The sequence below is a fragment of the Garra rufa genome, chromosome 8, assembly GCF_049309525.1.
Source record: "Garra rufa chromosome 8, GarRuf1.0, whole genome shotgun sequence".
Taxonomy (NCBI): domain Eukaryota; kingdom Metazoa; phylum Chordata; class Actinopteri; order Cypriniformes; family Cyprinidae; genus Garra; species Garra rufa.
Genome location: NC_133368.1, coordinates 50,064,391 through 50,087,965, shown reverse-complemented (window position 1 = coordinate 50,087,965; position 23,575 = coordinate 50,064,391). Strand labels below are relative to the sequence as shown.

General features: G+C 30.8%; 1 protein-coding gene across 1 annotated transcript in view; it reads left to right on the top strand.

Annotated features, from left to right (window-relative positions):
- asmt (acetylserotonin O-methyltransferase) overlaps nucleotides 1-21,214 on the top strand; it is a 37,918-nt gene extending 16,704 nt beyond the window's left edge. The window contains exons 6-8 of the mRNA XM_073846274.1: nucleotides 10,537-10,677; nucleotides 12,754-12,876; nucleotides 20,734-21,214. Of these exons, the coding sequence (XP_073702375.1) occupies nucleotides 10,537-10,677; nucleotides 12,754-12,876; nucleotides 20,734-20,945 (476 nt within the window). The 3' untranslated portion in view covers nucleotides 20,946-21,214. The remainder of the gene's footprint in view (nucleotides 1-10,536; nucleotides 10,678-12,753; nucleotides 12,877-20,733) is intronic.
- Nucleotides 21,215-23,575: the final 2,361 nt, after the last annotated feature.

Below are 23,575 nucleotides of genomic sequence, written 5' to 3'. Positions count from 1 at the left end.
ATATTTGTTAAAAATTGTAGTTACATTATTTACAATATTTCTTAATACAATAACAAAATGTGATTTATACACTTTAGGCGAGACACTGCACCTGAATAGGGTTAAAAAAAAGTGTCTCGCCTTAAATGTTTTGTAAGTGTCTTCTGCTCACCAAAGCTGAATTTATTTTATCATAAATAAAATGTAATATATATTTGTGTGCTGCACAGCTGAATTTTCAGCATTTATTTGAGCAAAAATACTGTAAAAAATTGTGAAATATTTTATTAATTAAAACAGCTGTTTTCTGTGTGAATATCTGTTAAAATGTAATTTATTTCTGTGATGCACAGCTGAATTTTCAGCATTTATTTGAGCAAAAATAATGCAAAAATAGTGAAATATTTTTATAAATGAAAACATCTGTATTCTATGTGAATATCTGTTCTTTAATTTACTACTGTGCTGCACAGCTGAATTTTCAGCATTTATTTGATCAAAAATACTGTAAAAATAGTGAAATATTTTATTAATTAAATCAGCTGTTTTCTGTGTGAATATCTGTTAAAATGTAATTTATTTCTGTGATGCACAGCTGAATTTTCAGCATTTATTTGATCACAAATACTGCAAAAATAGTGAAATATTTTAATAAATTAAATCAGCTGTTTTCTATGTGAATATCTGTTAAAATGTAATTTATTTCTGTGACGCACAGCTGAATTTTCTAGATTTTCAGCATTTATTTGATCAAAACTACTGTAAAAATAGTGAAATATTTTTTATAAATTAAAACAGCTGTTTTCTATGTGAATATCTGTTAAAAATCTAATTTAATTTTATAATGCACAGCTGAATTTTCAGCATCATTACTCCAGTCTTCGGCATTCATTTGATCAGAAATACTGTAAAAAGAGTGACATATTTTTTAAAATTAAAACAGATTTGCTGCTCAAAAAAACATTTCTGATTATTATCAATGTTGAAAGGATCCGAACCTCTAGATTCTACATACAAACCTTAGGAAATTGAGTCATTAATTTGCATTTGCATGTGTTTTTAAAATCCTCTTCTGCTCACCAGAGCTGGATTTATTTGATTGAAAATACTGTAAAATAGTGAAATATTTTTATAAATTAAAACAGCTCTTTTCCATGTGAATATCTGATCAAATGTAATTTATTTCTGTGATGCAAAGCTGTATTTTCAGCACCATTACTGCAGTCTTCAGCATCACGTGATCCTCCAGAAATCATTCTAATATACTGATTTGCTGCCCAAGAAACATTTATGATTATTATCAATGTTGAAAAGGATTCAAACCTCTAGATTCTACATGCAAACCTTAGTAAATTAGGACATGCAGACAGCTTTCAGACAGATTTGAGTGTAAATGGCTAAATAACCACAAGATGGAGCTGATGCTGCGTGAACATCACGAGGAGACACCAACAAAATACACCGCTGCTTAAAAGTTTGCGATTTTTAATGTTTTTTAAAAAGTATTTTATGCTCATCAAGGCTGCATTTATTTGATTAAAAATACAGAAAAATAAGTAATATTATAAAATATTATTGCAATTTAAAATAACAGTTTTTTATTTTAATGCACTTTAAAATATAATTTATTTCTGCGACGCAAAGCTGAATTTTCAGCATCATTACTGCAGTCTGTAGCGTCACATGATCCTTCAGAAATCATTCTAAAATACTGATTTATTACTTTTATTATCAATGTTGAAAACAGTTTGTTTTTGAATCCTGTGATAGTTTTTTTAAATTATATTTTTGGAAGAGATTTCTAATTTGAATAAGTCTTTACTATAACTTTTGAACAATTTCACACACAAAGTATTTCTTTCAAAGAGAGAGAGAAAGAGAACATTTACTGACTCCAATCTTTGAATGAGGTGTTTATTGTTACAAAAGTGTTTTGTTTTAAATAAATACTGTTCTTTTTAATGTTTTATAGATCAAAGAATCATAAACCTGTTTAAATTTCAACATTGATAATAAATCAGTATATTAGAATGATTTCTGAAGGATCATGTGACGCTGAAGACTGCAGTAATGATGCTGAAAATTCAGCTTTGCGTCACAGAAATAAATTATATTTTAAAGTATATTAAAATAGAAAACCACTATTTTAAATTGCATTAACATTTTACAATATTACATTATTTTTCCGTATTTTTAAACAAATAAACAGCCTTGATGAGCAGAAAAGTCTCCTTAAAAAGCATTAAAAACCACAAAATCAGTCATAAGGGTTAGTTTTTTTAAAGTGAGATTTATGTATAATCTGAAAGCTGAATAAATAAGCTTTCCATTGATGTATGGCCAATAAAATCTGGAATCTGAGGATGCAAAAAATAAAAATCACCTTTAAAGTCGTCCAAATTAAGTTCTTAGTAATGCATATTACTAATCAAAAATTAAGTTTGGATTATTACTAAAGATCTTCATGGAACAGTAACATCCTAATGATTTTTTGGCATAAAATAAAAATAATAATAATTTTGACCCATACAATGCATGTTTGGCTATTGCTACAAATATACCCATGGTTTTGTCCAGGGTCACATATATTAATGCCACAGTTAATTCCTATAAACCACAGAGACAAAACTGTTTTGTAAATGCATAAACAACAGTGATCGACCAGTCACCAGTATTGGACATATTAACAGCGACAGATGAATTTGCACCAAAATATTAGAGTTTGATTGAACACACGACCTCTGACATCAACAATAAAAGATGTGGGAAATGTTTTCACCCTTTCACAAAGTCTATTTATTCATCGGTCATAACTTTGCATAAAAATAATCTATTGTTCTAGAGTTTGGAGTCAATAAGATGTTTCATGCACCTGTCTTTTTGCCAGTTTTTGGGCTTTTTGGTGTTTCATGAAAGTGTTTTTTCAGATTAGTGGAAAGAAAACGCCCAAAAGACACTTTTATAGCACTTGATCTATTTGTGTCAATAGATTTCAATTACAATACAGATTTCTAAAGGCCAAGAGTTTTTTTCTTCTTTATTGAGTCATAAATCTCCACTTCAGCAGCACTTACACACACCACACTTTACCTTTGTGTTCTTGTCTATATCCTGAAAGCTTTTACAGAGGGATTTGTTCATTTATAATGTGCTTGATTTTATACATTTCATTCCCTCAAATTTTTAAAAAAATATATTTTAGTTTTGTGTCTGTTCTATTTATTTTCTTAATTATGGAGTGACAAAATTAGATACCCAAGATTCCCATTTGACTCTAATATGTCAAAAAAATAAATAAAATAAATAAATAAATAAAAAATTGAAACTGACTTCATCCAGTGTTTCGATTTTTGTACTAGAAATGTATGCAAATTAGTGCATATTTCATTAAATAATGGCTCATTTGCATAATTAAATCTAACATTTTAGAAAACTTGTAATCCAATTTTTTTTTGCAGTTATCAATGTAATAAATTGACTAATAGTTATCACCTTATTGATTATTTTTAAATATTTGTTAAAAAAAACTTTAGTTACATTGTTTACAATATTTCTGAATGCAATAGGACAATTATTATGCACGTCCATTTTTTAAATAAAAGTCATAATAGTGAGATAAAAACTAAACTTTCAAACTTTTTTCGGCCACAGAATTTAAAAAAAGGTAATTGTGACTTTATCTCACAATTTGAAGATTTCTTTTTCAGACTGTGAGTTACTGAGTTTATATCTCACAATTCTTTATATTCTTCAACTTAAATGTTTCTCTCTCTCTCTCAAAAATGCAATTTGGCCCGGTGCAACTTATTTGCCTTTTTTTACTTTTCGTTTACATTATTTACATTATTACTGAATAACAAAATGTGACTTATACATTGATGCAACTTAAATGTTGTTGTTGTTGTTTTTTTTGTCTAAAATGCTATTTTCACCCATCGCAACTTATTTTTCATTTTTTATTAAATATTTGTTAAAAATTGTAGTTACATTATTCACAATATTTCTTAATACAATAACAAAATGTGATTTATACACTTTAGGCGAGACACTGCACCTGAATAGGGGTAAAAAAAAGTGTCTTGCCTTAAATGTTTTGTAAGTGTCTTCTGCTCACCAAAGCTGAATTTATTTGATCAAAAATAAAATGTAATATATATTTGTGTGCTGCACAGCTGAATTTTCAGCATTTATTTGATCAAAAATAAAATGTAATATATATTTGTGTGCTGCACAGCTGAATTTTCAGCATTTATTTGATCAAAAATAAAATGTAATATATATTTGTGTGCTGCACAGCTGAATTTTCAGCATTTATTTGATCAAAAATAAAATGTAATATATATTTGTGTGCTGCACAGCTGAATTTTCAGCATTTATTTGATCAAAAATAAAATGTAATATATATTTGTGTGCTGCACAGCTGAATTTTCAGCATTTATTTGAGCAAAAATACTGTAAAAATAGCTAAATATTTGTATAAATTAAAACAGCTGTTTTCTATGTGAATATCTGTTAAAATGTAATTTATTTCTGTGACGCACAGCTGAATTTTCAGCATTTATTCGAGCAAAAATAATGAAAAAATAGTGAAATATTTTTATAAATTAAAACAGCTGTTTTCTATGTGAATATCTGTTAAAATGTAATTTATTTATGTGCTGCACAGCTGAATTTTCAGCATTTATTTGATCAAAACTACTGTAAAAATAGTGAAATATTTTTTATAAATTAAAACATCTGTTTTCTATGTGAATATCTGTTAAAAATGTAATTTACTACTGTGATGCACAGCTGAATTTTCTAGATTTTCAGCATTTATTTGATCAAAACTACTGTAAAAATAGTGAAATTTTTTATAAATTAAAACAGCTGAATACTATGTGAATATCTGTTAAAAATGTAATTTATTTATGTGCTGCACAGCTGAATTTTCAGCATTTATTTGAGCAAAAATACTGTAAAAATAGTGAAATATTTGTATAAATTAAAACAGCTTTGTCAATGTGAATATCTGTTAAAATGTAATTTATTTATGTGCTGCAAAGCTGAATTTTCAGCATTTATTTGAGCAAAAATACTGTAAAAATAGCTAAATATTTGTATAAATTAAAACAGCTGTTTTCTATGTGAATATCTGTTAAAATGTAATTTATTTCTGTGACGCACAGCTGAATTTTCAGCATTTATTCGAGCAAAAATAATGAAAAAATAGTGAAATATTTTTATAAATTAAAACAGCTGTTTTCTGTGTGAATATCTGTTAAAATGTAATTTATTTCTGTGCTGCACAGCTGAATTTTCAGCATTTATTTGAGCAGAAATACTGTAAAAAATAGTGAAATATTTTATTAATTAAAACAGCTATTTTATGTGTGAATATCTGTTAAAATGTAATTTATTTCTGTGATGCACAGCTGAATTTTCAGCATTTATTTGAGCAAAACTACTGTAAAAATAGTGAAATATTTGTATAAATTAAAACAACTGTTTTCTGTGTGAATATCTGTTAAAATGTAATTTATTTATGTGCTACACAGCTGAATTTTCAGCATTTATTTGATCAAAACTACTGTAAAAATAGTGAAATATTTTTATTAATTAAAACAGCTGTTTTCTGTGTTATAATCTGTTAAAATGTAATTTATTTATGTGCTACACAGCTGAATTTTCAGCATTTATTTGAGCAAAAATACTGTAAAAATAGCTAAATATTTGTATAAATTAAAACAGCTTTGTCTATGTGAATATCTGTTAAAATGTAATTTATTTCTGTGATGCACAGCTGAATTTTCAGCATTTATTTGAGCAAAAATACTGTAAAAATAGTGAAATATTTTTATAAATTAAAACAGCTGTTTTCTATGTGAATATCTGTTAAAATGTAATTTATTTCTGTGATGCACAGCTGAATTTTCAGCATTTATTTGAGCAAAAATACTGTAAAAAATAGTGAAATATTTTATTAATTAAAACAGCTGTTTTCTGTGTGAATATCTGTTAAAATGTTATTTATTTATGTGCTACACAGCTGAATTTTCAGCATTTATTTGAGCAAAAATACTGTAAAAATAGCTAAATATTTGTATAAATTAAAACAGCTTTGTCTATGTGAATATCTGTTAAAATGTAATTCATATATGTGATGCACAGCTGAATTTTCAGCATTTATTTGAGCAAAACTACTGTAAAAATAGTGAAATATTTTATTAATTAAAACAGCTGTTTTCTGTGTTATAATCTGTTAAAATGTAATTTATATATGTGATGCACAGCTGAAATTTCAGCATTTATTTGAGCAAAAATACTGTAAAAATAGTGAAATATTTTATTAATTAAAACAGCTGTTTTCTGTGTGAATATCTGTTAAAATGTAATTTATATATGTGATGCACAGCTGAAATTTCAGCATTTATTTGATCAAAAATACTGTAAAAATAGTGAAATATTTTTATAAATTAAAACATCTGTTTTCTATGTGAATGTGTTAAAATTTAATTTACTGCTGTGATGCACAGCTGAATTTTCTAGATTTTCAGCATTTGAGCAAAAATACTGTAAAAATAGTGAAATTTTTTATAAATTAAAACAGCTTTGTCTATGTGAATATCTGTTAAAAATGTAATTTATTTCTGTGATGCACCGCTGAATTTTCAGCATTTATTTGATCAAAACTGCTGTAAAAATAGTAAAATATATTTTTTAAATATATCAGCTGAATACTATGTGAATATCTGTTAAAATGTAATTTATTTATGTGCTACACAGCTGAATTTTCAGCATTTATTTGATCAAAAATACTGTAAAAATAGCTAAATATTTGTATAAATTAAAACAGCTTTGTCAATGTGAATATCTGTTAAAATGTAATTTATATATGTGATGCACAGCTGAAATTTCAGCATTTATTTGATCAAAAATACTGTAAAAATAGTGAAATATTTTTATAAATTAAAACATCTGTTTTCTATGTGAATGTGTTAAAATTTAATTTACTACTGTGATGCACAGCTGAATTTTCTAGATTTTCAGCATTTGAGCAAAAATACTGTAAAAATAGTGAAGTTTTTTAAAAATTAAAACAGCTTTGTCTATGTGAATATCTGTTAAAAATGTAATTTATTTCTGTGATGCACCGCTGAATTTTCAGCATTTATTTGATCAAAACTACTGTAAAAATAGTAAAATATATTTTTTTAATATATCAGCTGTTTACTCTGTGAATATCTGTTAAAATGTAATTTATTTCTGTGATCAAAGCTATATTTTCAGAATCATTACTCCTCTTCAGTGTCACATGATCCTTCAGAAATCATTCTAATATGCTGATTTGCTGCTCAAGAAACATTTCTGATATTTATCAATGTTGAAAACAGTAGTTCATTTTATGTTTCAGGTTCACAGATGAATAGAACATTATAAATGTGATTTCTGTCACTTTTGATCAATTTAATGCATCCTTGATGGATAAAAGTATTAATTTCTTTCTTTCAAAAAAATCTTTCTGACTCCAAACTTGACTCCCAAAAATACTGCAGACATAAGCATCCATCACTCCGTCTTTCCTCTGTCTCCACGAAGTGTCTTGACAGTGTTCCCCTCAATTATTCAGCAGGCGAGTCTCTGTTGGTTTAATGGTTTTGGATCTGTGCGGACAGCATTGATTTGTGGGTGTGTGTGGCCTGACGTGTCAAACAGGAGGAAGCCTTGAGGGAATCTGTCCGCTCCACACCTGTAGAGTCTGCTTTGTTTCAGACTAATGATGACGAGACAACATTAACATGTGGAGTGTTTGTCGAGAGCTAATGAGGCTCACGGCCTTCAGACGAGACTCAGAGCACAGCTGCTCCATCAAAACACTAATACTTCAGCTCTGCTGTTTGACAGGACAGTCCTACAGGAATACCACACAACTTAATAAAACACTTTAAGCTGCATGTTGCTAATTATGTGAATGGGTGCCGTCAGAATGAGAGCTGATAAAAACATCACAATAAACCGGTGATTCGCACCACTCCAGTGCATCAGTTAACATCTTGAGAAGACAAAAGCTGAAGCAAATCTTGATCTGTGCAGATTTCTCTCCAGATTCAGACCAGACCACTATTTCACTGGAGGAAGCGTTCAAATGGACTTGTATTTTAGTTAAACGTCTTAATGGTGGATTTGTTTCAGGGTCATTCTGCGTCAAATCAACCAAATTTAAAAAACAGCTTACATTTTTGATTTTGCTAATCATTTTTCTGAAGAAAGATAGACATGTATAGTGATGAAAGCCAAAATATTAAATGAGTAATCCATTATTTTATAGAGGGGGGGTCAAAATGGCAATTTCACCTGAGATTCAGAGTCAAGCTACAGGAGGATAAAAATGACTTTAGAAAGATGGCAGCGTCATAATGTTATTTTTACAGAGAGATTGGTAGCTCTATTAGGAAAATCTGCTGACTTTAGCAATCTTTGTTGCATTATGTGCCAATGGTGACCATTCAAAAATGGGGACACAGCACTTTTCAAGTTTTTACTCTCGAGTTTGCATGGATGTAACTCAATAAGTATTAAAGATATTTTAATGCCCTTTTAGAAATTGGCTCTTAACTTTCCTTTTGGCATATTTATTTTTAAGGCCTTATATGGTTTGATTCTAGAGATATTGGAGTTTTAATATGACTTCAGGAGTAAATCGTTAAAGTGTACACATTTTCAATTATGCTCTAACATTTCGGCTTTATTCTCGAAACATTTTGGTTTTATTCTTGCAACATTTCGAATTTATTCTCGCGACATTTCAATTTATTCTCATAACATTTCAAATTTATTTTTGCAACATTTTAACTTTATTCTCGTAACATTTCGACTTTATTCTTTAAACATTTTGAATTTTTTCTCGCAACATTTCGCCTTTATTTTTAAAACATTCCGACTTTATTCTCATAACATTTCGGTTTTAGTCTTGTAACATTTTGACTTTATTCTTGAAACATTTCAACTTTATTCTCTAAAAAAATTCTGTTTTATTCTTGTAACATTTCAACTTTATCCTCAAAACATTTAGACTTTATTCTCGTAACATTTCAATTTATTCTCGCAACATTTCACATTTATTTTTGTAACATTTCAAATTATTCTTGCAACATTTAGAATTTATTCTTGCAACATTTTAATTTATTCTCATAACATTTCAAATTTATTCTCGTAACATTTCAACTTTATTCTTTAAACATTTTGAATTTTTTCTCGCAACATTTCGCCTTTATTTTTAAAACATTCCAACTTTATTCTCATAACATTTCGGTTTTAGTCTTGTAACATTTTGACTTTATTCTTGAAACATTTTGACTTTATTCTTGAAACATTTCAACTTTATTCTCTAAAAAATTCTGTTTTATTCTTGTAACATTTCAACTTTATCCTCAAAACATTTAGACTTTATTCTCGTAACATTTCAATTTATTCTCGCAACATTTCACATTTATTTTTGTAACATTTCGACTTTATTCTCGTAACATTTAGATTTTATTCTCAAAACATTTCACATTTATTCTCGTAACATTTCGACTTTATTCTTTAAACATTTTGAATTTTTTCTCGTAACATTTCGCCTTTATTTTTAAAACATTCCGACTTTATTCTCATAACATTTCGGTTTTACTCTTGTAACATTTTGACTTTATTCTTGAAACATTTTGACTTTATTCTTGAAACATTTCAACTTTATCCTCGAAACATTTAGACTTTATTCTCGTAACATTTCAATTTATTCTCGCAACATTTCACATTTATTTTTGTAACATTTCGACTTTATTCTCGTAACATTTAGATTTTATTCTCAAAACATTTCACATTTATTCTCGTAACATTTCGACTTTATTCTTTAAACATTTTGAATTTTTTCTCGTAACATTTCGCCTTTATTTTTAAAACATTCCGACTTTATTCTCATAACATTGCGGTTTTACTCTTGTAACATTTTGACTTCATTCTTGAAACATTTCAACTTTATCCTCGAAACATTTAGACTTTATTCTCAAAACATTTAGACTTTATTCTTGAAACATGTTAACTGATGGACTGGAGTGGTGTGGTTTACTTGTGGATTACAGTGATTTTTATCAGCTGTTTTGACTCTCATTCTGACGGCACCCATTCACTGCAGGGAATCCATTGGTGAGACAGTGATGGAATGACACAATCCTAGAAATCTGATGAAGAAACAAACTCATCCTAATCTTGGATGGCCTGAGGGTGAACACATTTTGGAGCAAATTTTCAGATTTGGGTAAACGATATCTAAAATAAACTATAAGAACATACTTGTTTTATTTGAGCTAGATTCCAAGGAATGATAAATAATGGTAGAATCTGAGTCCCTTTATAAGTCAGGATAAAGTTTCTCCTTAAGGACAGCGGCACCATCTTGCCCTGTGCTTTGTGAGCGATCGGACATGTGCGGCGGCCCGAGGGTCCAGATGGTAGTGGGTGACATGACTAAAGAATATTAATGTGTGGCCCGCGGTGAGGAAGCTCACGTAACGTTTGTTCTCGCTGTCCTCCGATCAGGCTGCAGCGGCGCTCTGGCCAAACAGTGCGTGTCGGCCTACCCCGAATCAACCGTCACCATCTTTGACCTTCCCAAGGTTGTGCGAACATCCCAGCGGCACTTTGTGTCGCCGCAAGACGAGCGCATCTCCTTCTGTGAAGGTACGTGTGTGTGTGTGTGTGTGTGTGTGTGTGTGTGTGTGTGTGTGTGTGTGTGTGTGTGTGTGTGTGTGTGTGTGTGTGCTGAGGGGAATCAATACTGTTGGAGGGCGAGGAGTCGTTCTGTTCTGGATTGATTCGTCACGCTTGGTGAGGTTAATGTCGTGCCAGTGCGGCGTTTGCCACTTTATGACGCTTGCATTCAGGGATGCCAGATTGGGTCGACGATTTCAATCCAAATACTTTTCAAACGACCCGGAAACATCCACTGCAGAAACAAAGATAGAATTCTGTTTCTGTATTAAACAAGGTTGATAGACCATTTTTGTATCTCCTTAAAACTATTAGATCAATTATCGGTTTGTCAACATTCAGGGTGCGTGCACAGAAAACCTGGGAGAGGTGGCCTTCACGGCTAGAGAAACATTTAGATTTTATTCTTGGAACATTTAGAATTTACTCTCAAAACATTACGACTTTGTTCTTGAAACATTTTAATTTTATTCTCGTAATTTCGACTTAATTTGAATTTATTCTCAACATTGCGACTTTATTTTAAAAAATTTTAGACTTTTATTCCCAAAACATTTCGACTTTATTCTTGAAACATTTAACTTTGTTCTTGAAACATTTAGACTTTAATTTTCAAACATTTCGACTTTATTCTTAAAACATTTCGACTTTATTTTTGAAACATCTTGACTTTATTTCTGAAACATTTCGACTTTAATTTCGAAACATTTCGACTCTATTCTTGAAACATTTAACTTTGTTCTTGAAACATTTCGACTTTATTCTTGAAACATTGCAACTTTATTTTTTGAAACATTTCGACTTTATTTTTGAAACATTTCGACTTTATTTTTGAAACATTTTAACTTTATTCTTAAAACATTTCACTTTATTTTTGAAACATTTAGACTTTCATTTCGAAACATTTCGACTCTATTCTTGAAACATTTAACTTTGTTCTTGAAACATTTCGCCTTTTTATTAAAACATTGCAACTTTATTTTTGAAACATTTTGACTTTATTTTTGAAACATTTTGACTTTATTCTTAAAACATTGCAACTTTATTTTTGAAACATCTTGACTTTATTTCTGAAACATTTCGACTTTAATTTCGAAACATTTCGACTCTATTCTTGAAACATTGCCACTTTATTTTTGAAACGTTTAACTTTATTCTTAAAACATTGCAACTTTATTTTTGAAACATCTTGACTTTATTTCTGAAACATTTCGACTTTAATTTCGAAACATTTCGACTTTGTTCTTGAAACATTGCAACTTTATTTTTGAAACATTTCGACTTTATTTTTGAAACATTTTGACTTTGTTCTTGAAACATTTCGACTCTATTCTTGAAACATTTAACTTTGTTCTTAAAACATTGCAACTTTATTTTTGAAACATCTTGACTTTATTTCTGAAACATTTCGACTTTAATTTCGAAACATTTCGACTCTATTCTTGAAACATTGCCACTTTATTTTTGAAACGTTTAACTTTATTCTTAAAACATTTCGACTTTATTTTTGAAACATTTCGACTTTGTTCTTGAAACATTTAGACTTTAATTTCGAAACATTTCGACTTTATTCTTAAAACTTTTCGACTTTATTCTTGAAACTTTTCGACTTTATTCTTGAAACAGTTAACTTTGTTCTTGAAACATTTCGACTTTATTCTTAAAACTTTTCGACTTTATTCTTGAAACTTTTCGACTTTATTCTTGAAACATTTCGACTTTATTTTTGAAACATTTTAACTTTATTTTTGAAACTTTTCGACTTTATTCTTGAAACATTTTGATTTTATTTTCATAATTTCTACTTTAATTTAGATTTTTTTCTTGTAATTTTGAACATATTTTCATAATTTCGACTTTATACTGAAAACATTTTGACAGTAAGATGCATTTAGAAAAAGTATTCTCTGGTGAATTTCCATGTCTTATAAAATTGATGGACATTCTCATGATGTGAGTTTCATCTTTGTGATTCATGAGTGTTTCTGGCTCTGTCTGAACAGTGAAGCATCATTAGATTGTTTGTTCTGTATGTGTGTGTGACAGGAGACTTCTTTAAGGACGAGCTCCCGCAGGCCGATCTCTACATTCTGGCCCGGATTCTGCATGACTGGACCGACCAGCGGAGTGTGGAGCTGCTGGCCAAGATTTACCACTCCTGTAGACCAGGTACAAACACACACACACACACACACACACACACACACACACACACACACACACACACACACACACACACACACACACATATATACAGAGCCTCTTTTCTCTCAGATTAGCAGTACAGCGAACACAGCAGAAATTCTACTTTCCAAACCCTTTTCAACAATGACTGTATGATTTTGAGATCCTTCTTCTGGACAACTGAGAGACTCATATGCAACTATTACAGAAGGTTCAAACACTCACTGATGCTCCAGAAGGAAAACCATGCATTAACAGCCGGGGGTGAAAACTTTTGAAACAAATGAGGATGTGTACTAGGGTTGTGCCGATAGACGATAGTATCGTGTATCGATGATAGTCAGAGGTATCGCCTGTTGCTGATGCCTTTGACGATAGTTAGACGATTATTATTATTATCCGTCAACAAGGCACCTAACTTTAGTGATGCAGCGCGGAGAGTCGGTTCTAGGATGCTTCAGAAACTTGCCGCGGTATAAACACAAGCACGTCGCCTTAACGCGCCGCAGACGTGTGCAGTGAAAACGGGTAACGCCTGTTTCACACATACTCCGTCTGCAGTGCGTATGCGTTGCGAGATTTTCATCATACAGTACGGTGTAGATAGATTAACTGATTCTAACGGGAGTGTTATATTATGCATTGCACAGTCATTGGGATAACAGAGGTAGTAAAACATGGTTCAGGCTGAATTAATGACCATATATCAGAATCGGTCTGTATATAGTAGGCTAAACATAAACATTCATCTCAGTAACATCTATATGCGTTAATAAGAATTACGATGCGATCAAATGGCGCTAAACATACACACGTGAATTTCACGGGCATCACTTCTCCACATTCTACATAAACTGAATTACAACATCACCTGACAACGGTCAGACATAAAGCGATGACATTATTGCAATATGACAGGTAAAGAAAGATACACTCATTTACATTCATGCACGCACATTTACCACTCACTGAGGATAGCGGATAGCAGAGAATGAAACCGAAAGTAAAACCTCTCCGGCAGAACTACATCGTCAGCGCTCTGTACACGCACAACTTAGTCACATGCCCAATAGCAAGTCTACCTTTACAAAACGAATAAGGAATTTAGTACATCGATAATTAAATAAATCAGCACGATAGTATCGTGTATCGGCGATCTCTCAGGCTGACGATAGGACGATATGAAAATTGAGCATATCGCCCAACACTAATGTGTACATTTTTCTTATTTTGCCTACATAGTACTGCCCTTCAGAGGCTACAGAAGACACATGTTTCTCAGAAGACCAAAAAAGTTACATTTACCCTGATCATCAAATTCTAAAAGTTTTCACCCCCGGCTATCTATGCCTAGCAACTAGAATCATGCTAGAAACATGCTAGCAACTTGCTAACAACATGGTAATAACATGCTAACAACATGCTAGTAACATGCTATTCATGCTAGAAACATGTTAGTAAAATGCCAACAACATGCTAATCATGCTAGCAACTTGCTAATCATGCTAGAAACATGCTAACGACATGCTATTCATGCTAGAAACATGCTAGCAACATATTAACAACATGCTAGTAACATGCTATTCCTGCTAGAAACATGCTAGCAACTTGCTAACAACATGCTAATAAAATGCTAACAACATGCTAGTAACATGATATTTATGTTAGAAACATGTTAGTAAACATGCTAACAACATGCTAATCATGCTAGCAACTTGCTAATCATGCTAGAAACATGCTAGTAACATGCTAACGACATGCTATTCATGCTAGAAACAATGCTAGCAACATATTAACAACATGCTAGTAACATGTTAGTAACATGTTAGCAAACTGGCTTATCATGCTAGAAACATGCTAGTAACATGCTAGCAACTTGCTAATCATGCTAGAAACATGCTAGTAGCATGCTAACAACATTCTAGTAACATACTTGTCAAGCTAGCAACATGCTAGTAACATGCTAACAACATTCTAGTAACATACTTGTCAAGCTAGCAACATGCTAGTGACATGCTATTCATGCTAGAAACATGCTAGTAACATGATAATGATGTTAGCAACATGCTAGTAACTTGCTAATCATGTTAAAGATGTGCTAGCAACTTGGTAATCATGCTAGAAACATGCTAATCATACTAGAAACATGCTAGCAACGTGTTAGCAACATGTTAATCATGCTGGAAACATGTTAGTTATTCTAGAAACATGCTATCTATCTATCAAACATCAAGCTTTTAAAACTGCTTTAAACTTCTAAATATTTCAGACTGAAAACCCTCACTTAAAACTTTTAAACTGCAAAAAATGCAAAAAAATATTTCCAACTTTTAAAAGCTTTTTTAAACTGTTTAATCTTTTTAAACTTTTCAAACTTTTTCAAACATTCTGGTCCTGCTTTTTCAAAGTTTGTCCTGACGAACTTTTTGATCTAGTTAAAGATGTTACTGCATCAGATCTTCAGTCAGTCACACTGTGATTCATCTGTAGCTGTGAGTTTAGTTCAGAGCAGAAGTGAATATCCTGAAGAATTTCTGTGAAAGCAATGAACAAGAGAAATGCATCTGGAGCAAAGGCTGCTGGGAAACTGTCTGTTCGCTGTTATACACACCTGTTCAGCTGCTGAGAAGGTGTGAGAGTCTAAAGCTCTCTCTCTCTCTCTCTCTCTCTCTCTCTCTCTCTCTCTCTCTCTCTCTCTCTGTGTGAATGTCTGAAGGGCTGCTGCTTCTTGACTCCATAAAAAGACAAGCAAATGTCAACAGACTCCTCGTCACAAACTCCGGCCTGTGAGCGTCTCGTCCTGCTAAACAACAACAGCACAAACGCCAGCAGCTCATTATATAATTCATCCGCTGACAACAATATGAGGCTTTCACCTCACATTCACCCTCTTAAAGAGACAGTTCACCTCAAACGTGTGCCGTCACCTTTGTGCTGAATTATTTTGTTAAATCCCAGTAGAGGAATCAGTGTGAAACACATTCAGCCTGTTAAATACCAAACAAACAAGTCGTCATATATGTCTTTCACTGCAAAAAAAAGCTTTTCTTGCTTAGATGTTTTGTCTTGTTTCCAGCCAAAATATCTAAAAGTTCTTGAATCAGGAAGGATTTTCTAGACAAAGAAAAATTACTGTATTGTTGTTAGTAAAAACAAGTGAAAATTAATTGAGTGTTTGAATAAAACAAGCTAAATAATCTGCCAATGGGGTAAGAAAAATAATCTAGTTGTCTGCTTAAAAAAATTTTTTGTTACCCCATTGGCAGATTATTTAGCTTGTTTTAAGCAAAAACTCACTTAATTTTCACGTGTTTTTACTAAAGACAAGACAGTAATTTTTACTTGTCTAGAAAATCCTTCCTGATTCAAGAATTTTTAGATATTTTGGCTGGAAACAAGACAAAAAATCTAAGCAAGAAAAGCTTTTTTTGCAGTGTTGTAGCAGTAGCCAACAATATTTTATATGGGTCAATATGATCAATTTTTCTTTTATTCCAAAAATCATTAGGATCATGTTCCAAGAAGATATTTAGTAAATTTTCAACCCTAAATATAATAAAACTTTTTTTTTTTAAATTTTAAATTTTTTTTTTGATTAGTAATATGCATAGCTAAGAAGTTAATTTGGAAGACTTTAAAGGTGATTTTCTCAATATTTAGATTTTTTTGCACCCCTCAGATTCCATATTTTCATATATCATGGATCATGATCAATGGAGCTTTCCATTGATGTATGGTTTGTTAGGATAGGACAATATTTGTCCGAGATACAACTATTTGAATATCTGGAATCTGAGGGGGCAAAAAATTCTAAATATTGAGAAAATCACCTTTAAAGTTGTCCAAATTAACTTCTTAGCTATGCATATTACTAATCAAAAATTACGCTTTGATATTTTTAGGGTAGGAACACAGTTTGTGCTCCAGGGTCACAAATGCTATAGAATCTTATGTCTGCCACAGAATATATAAAAAAAAGTAAAATAAAATAAACAAGGTAATTACAAAGTTTCATGTAATGATTCTGAGAAAAAAGTCTGAACTGTCAGATATAAGAAAAAGGTGGGAGCAAAAAACAGAAATGTGAAAATTGCAAGATATAAACTTGAAATTGTAAAATAAAAAGTTGCAGTTCATTTTTTGTAAATTCTGTGACAGAAATAAGCTTCCAAAGTATTTAAAAACAATAAAAGTCCCCATTTAGTTCCCATTGAGACTTTTGAGTAAATGTGTTTTCGCCTAAATAGTGAAATATCAAGACGACCAATTAGTGAGGACATTTATGTGTTCTTTCTAAATTAAAATGGCTCATAATTCTGAATCCGGTGTTCTGCACAGGTGTCTCGGGGTCGGGTTAGGACATAGTAAATGTCATTAGCCTGATATGAAAACAATGGGAGTCTATGAGATGAGCTCACTGGTGTGTGTGTGTGTGTGTGTGTGTGTGTGTGTGTGTGTGTGTTTGCTTTGGCTGGTGTCAGAATCACTTATGTCTGAGATTGAGTCGCTGCACTACAGCTGCGGTATGTTTATAACATTCCTCAATGCTCTCAGAGTCTTCAAAATGTCTAGATTTTGAGGTTTTTTTTCAACATTTTTTCTTCTTGGTTATGAAAATGTTGGAGAAACAATCCATTTGTGACCCTGAAGCACAAAACTAGCCTTACTCTGCAAAAATGCTTTTCTTACATAGATTTTTGTCTTGTTTCCAGCCAAAGTATCTAATAATTCTGAAATCAAGAAGAATTTTCTAGACGAGTTAAAATTATTGTCTTGTTTTCAGAAAAAACAAGTCAAAATTAAGTGCATTTTTGTTTGAAACAAGAAAAATAATCTAGAAAATTCTATTGGATTTAAGAATTATTTTACGAATAATTAGATATTCTGGAAACAAGACAAAACATTTAAGTAAGAAAAGCATTTTTTTTGCAGTGTATATTTGTAGCAATGGCTGAAAATACATTGTATGGGTCAAAATTATCGATTTTTCTTTAATGCCAAAAATCTTAAGGATATTAAGATCATGTTCCATGAAGATACTTTGTGAATTTTCTACCGTAAATATATTAAAGCATAATTTTTGATTAGTAATATGCATTGCAAAGAACCTTATTTGGACAATTTAAATGCGATTTTCATGCCTGTACCTAAAGAAGTATTAAAGACATCTCAATATCCCTTTAGATTCTGGATTTTAACCAAACTTTTCTTTTGGTATCTTCAGTTTAAAAGCCCCTCAATGATTCAATCCCGGAGATATGGCCATCTTAATGCGCCTCGATGAGTAAACTAGACAATTTTCAGTGGTCAAAAACCAAATGTGGCTCATTTTACATAAATCTAAATCTATTTATTTTTTTAAAGAGGTATATCTGAAGAACAAATAATGTTAAAACTACAAATGTGTATCTCATAATTTTCTATCAACACGCCTTGATTAGCATGTTGTTAGCATGTTTCTAACATTATTAGCAAGTTGTTAGCAAGTGGTAGCATGTTGATAGCATGTTTTAGCATGATTAGCATTTTTCTAGTATGTTTCTATCATGATTAGCAAGTTGCTAGCATGTTGCTTACATGTGTCTAACACGATTAGCAAGTTGTTAGCATTTTTCTAGCATGATTAGCAAGTTGTTAGCATGATTAGCAAGTTACTAGCACATTTGTAACATGATTAGCAAGATGCTAGCATGTTTACTGCATGATTACCAAGTTGCTAGCCCATTTTTAGCATGATTAGCAAGTTACTAGCATGTTTTGAACTTTATTAGCTAATTGCTAACATGTTTCTAGCACGTTTTCTAACGTGATTAGCAAGTTACTAGCATGTTTCCAGCATGATTACCAAGTTGCTAGCCCATTTTTAGCATGATTAGCAAGTTACTAGCATGTTTTGAACTTTATTAGCTAATTGCTAACATGTTTCTAGCCTATTTTTAGCATGATTAGCGAGTTACTAGCATGTTTCTAGCATTATTAGAAAATTGCTAACATGTTTCTAACACATTTTCTAGCATGATTAACAAGTTGCTAGTATGATTATCAATTTGCTATCATGTTTTATTAGCATGTTTCTAGCATTATTAGCAAGTTGCTAACATGATTCCAGCATGATTAGCAAGTTGCTAGCATTTTTCTAGCATGTTTCTAACATTATTAGCAAATTGCTAGCATTTTTCTATCATTATTCTAGCATGTTTCTAGCATAATTAGCATTTTTCTAGCATGTTTCTAGCATAATTAGCAAGTTGCTAGCCCATTTTTAGCATGATTAGCAAGTTACTAGCATGTTTCGAGCATTATTAGCTAATTGCTAGTATTTTTCTAGCACATTTTCTAACGTGATTAGTAAGTTGCTAGCATGATTCTAACATGATTACCAAGTTGCTAACACATTTTTAGCATGATTATCAAGTTACTAGCATGTTTCGAACATTATTAGCTAATTGCTAATATGTTTCTAGCAGGTTTTCTAGCATGATTAGCAAGTTGTTAGCATGATTCTAGCATTTTTATCAAGTTTCTATCATGTTGTTAGCATGTTTCTAGCTTGATTACCAATTTGCTAGCACATTTTTAGCATGATTAGCAAGTTGTCAGCATGATTCCGGCATTATTAGCAAGTTGCTAGCATTTTTCTAGCATTTTTCTAACATTATTAGCAAATTGCTAGCATTTTTCTAGCATGTTTCTAGCATAATTAGCAAGTTGCTAGCCCATTTTTAGCATGATTAGCAAGTTACTAGCATGTTTCGAGCATTATTAGCTAATTGCTAGTATTTTTCCTGCACATTTTCTAACGTGATTAGCAAGTTGCTAGCATGATTCTAACATGAGTAGCAAGTTGCTAGCATGTTGCTAGCATTTTTAACAATTTGTTAACATGTTTCTAGCACATTTTCTAGCATGATTCAAGCATGATTATCAAGTTGCTATCATTTTTCTAGCATGATTAATAAGTTGCTAGCATGATTGTAACATGATTACTAAGTTGTCAGCACATTTTTAGCATGATTAGCAAGTTACTAGCATGTTTCGAGCATTATTAGCTAATTGCTAGTATTTTTCCTGCACATTTTCTAACGTGATTAGCAAGTTGCTAGCATGATTCTAACATGAGTAGCAAGTTGCTAGCATGTTGCTAGCATTTTTAACAATTTGTTAACATGTTTCTAGCACATTTTCTAGCATGATTCAAGCATGATTATCAAGTTGCTATCATTTTTCTAGCATGATTAATAAGTTGCTAGCATGATTGTAACATGATTACTAAGTTGTCAGCACATTTTTAGCATGATTAGCAAGTTACTAGCATGTTTCGAGCATTATTATCTGATTGCCAATATGTTTCTAGCACGTTTTCTAGCATGATTAGCAAGTTGTTAGCATGATTCTAGCATTTTTGTCAAGTTGCTAGCCCATTTTTAGCATGATTAGCAAGTTACTAGCATGTTTCGAGCATTATTAGCTAATTGCTAGTATTTTTCTAGCACATTTTCTAACGTGATTAGCAAGTTGCTAGCATGATTCTAACATGAGTAGCAAGTTGCTAGCATGTTGCTAGCATTTTTAACAATTTGCTAACATGTTTCTAGCACATTTTCTAGCATGATTCTAGCATTTTTATCAAGTTGCTAGCACATTTTTAGCATGATTAGCAAATTACTGTCATGTTGCTTGCATGATTAGCAAGTTGTTAGCATGTTTGGTGATAGATATCTAGGATAATATTTCTAGTATAGTAGTAGTATATAAGTAATACTAAAATATGACTGGTGTGACAGTGTCAGTGCAGTCATTGATAATGAATGTTTAATGTTGTGAGTGTGATGCTGTCTGCAGGTGGAGCTGTGTTGCTGGTGGAGGCTCTGCTGTATGAGGATAACAGCGGTCCGCTAACAGCGCAGCTCTATTCGCTCAACATGCTGGTGCAGACGGAGGGACGCGAGCGCAAGGCTTCAGACTACAGCCGTCTGTTGAACGCCGCCGGATTCACACAAGTCCACATCCACAACACCGGCAAGATCTACGACGCCATCCTGGCCCTCAAATAAACCTCCCTACAGCAGACAGAGAGTGTCATGACGACACAGATGAGGACTTTAGTTGTTCAGACATGATTTTAACATTTTTATGCCTTCATTCTACACTGTAGTTAACTATTTGTTGAGTCAACTTAAAATAATTTGTTACCTGGCTGCCTTAATATTTTTAAGTTCAGTCAACTCAAAAAAAGTTTAGTCAACTTGAAACATTAAGTTGTACTAAGTGACAACTTAGATATTTGAGTTGATTCAACTTAAAATTTTGAGGCAGTTTTCAAATAGTTGCGGCGTAACAAATTATTTTAAATTTAAACAACTTTTAGAAAAAAACATTTTTACAGTGCAATCTGTAAAAAATAGTTGTTTCGACTCAAAATTATTTGTTACCCCACTGACTTAAAATGTTTTGTTTAGTCAACTAAAATATTCCAGTTGTTGCTTTAAGTAACTTCTAAAAAATTTGAAGTCACTGGGGTAACAAATTATTAACTTTTTGAAACCTACAGTGACACTGTAAAAAAAGTTGTTTTAACTCAAAATAATTTGTTACGCCGCAACTATTTGAAAACTGCCTCAAAATTTTAAGTTGAATCAACTCAAATATCTAAGTTGTCACTTAGTACAACTTAACGTTTCAAGTTGACGTTGACTTAAAATTTTTAGTTTAGCCAACTTGAAATTGTAAATTACTTAAAGCAACAACTGGAATATTTTAGTTGACTAAACTTAAAAATTTAAGTCAGCGGCGTAGCAAATTATTTTGAGTTGAAACAACTAAAAAAAAGTTGTTTCAACTCAAAATAATTTCATCAGTTTTTTTTAGTAACATCAATTTTTTTAAGTCAACTCAACTCTAAGTTTCACTTAGTATAACTTAACATTTCAAGTTGATTAAACTTATTTGAGTTCACTGAACTTAAAAGTTTAAGGTAGCAGGGTAACAAATTATTTTAAGTTGACTCAACAAAAGTGTTTTTTTGTTGTTTTTTTGCAGTTTATTTTCAGGCTTTAACAGATAAATGATGTCATGTCTGTGTTTGTAGGTTACAGTGTTTTACCTGTGTTCAGGCAGAAAATCTTGGATCGAGCCTTTACTCTTCTCGTTTACTCTTCAAGTTGAAGTTTTAAATAAAACAAAAATATCTAAAAGCAATATCCTCAATTTTGCAACCTCAGTTTGTCCTCCTGAATTTAGAGCATTTAGAATTTCATAACCTGAAATCCACTATTAAAAAAAGTTAATAAAGGTTCTGTATCGGCATTGATAATTCCACGAAGAACCTTGAACACCCGTGGAGCCTTTCAAATGCAGAAAAGGTTTTTTATAGTCGAAAAATGTTCTTTAGGTTTTTAAAATGTTCTTCGAAATGGTTCTTTGGGGAACCAAGTGTTTTTTCTACACTGTAAAAAAAACAAAAAAAACATGCTGACTTAAAATTTTAGGTTTACTCAACTCAAATATCCACGTTTTCATGTAGTACAACTTAACGTTTCATGTTGACTACTTAACATTTTAAGGTAGCATTAACAACTACTTTTTTAAAGTTAAATCAACTTTTTTTACAGTGAATGGCATCACAGCAAAAACATCCTTTTGGAATCTTTTTTTAAGAGTGTAATTTTAAAAAATCATCAAAAAAAAAAATCTAAATAAATATACTCTTTTAAAAATATTGATAGTTTTTTTTTTTTATTACTAATTAAATTAATTTTTTGGAATCATGATTGTAGCTTTATTTTTATTTATGTATTTATTTTTCTATTAATTCATCATTAATTAATTCATCATCTTGAATATTGAGACCTGAATTTGACCTGAATTTTTAATACAAAAATGATTAAAAAAAAATGTATACCATTTTTATACAATTTTATTATTTTTATGCAACTTTATTTTTAACATTTATAATTAGATTTTTTTTAAGTATATCACAGCTAATATGTTACTTAAATTTTACAACCTGAATTTAGCATCTTGAATACTAAGACCTCAATTTCATAACCCGAATCTGTGGTGAATTCATACAAAATATTAAAATTAATCTAAAAAAAATCTAATATTTATTTTGTATAATATTAATTAATAATAAATAAATATTAATCAGTATGATTAATTAGTTGAAAAGTAATAACATCACATTTTTTTAATTCATGCAAAATTATTACAAAAATGATTAAAACAAAAGAGAATTAATAAAATTATGAAATTTTATTTGTATCATTTATCATTTGATATTTTTTTGAGTTTATCACAGCTAATATGTCACTTGAATTTTACTTGAATACCAAGACCTCAATTTCATTATCTGAAATCCATTAATAAGTTTCACAACCCAAATTTCACGAAGGTGAATTCATACAAAATATTAAAAGTAAAAAAAAATGAACATTATTTTTATAATATTAATTAATAAATATATATTAATAATATTAATTAATAAAAAATCAATAACATTACAATTTGACTAATTTTTCCAAGACCATGAATGTTAATGCCTTTTTCAAGTTCTACTTCAACATTGATTTTGCTTAATCTAAAATGTATTTATTGAAATAATATCTTTTTACTCATCTTGAAAATTATTCAAAATATTTATTTGACTTGGTTTGTGCTTTTTTTAAAATTACTATATTAATAT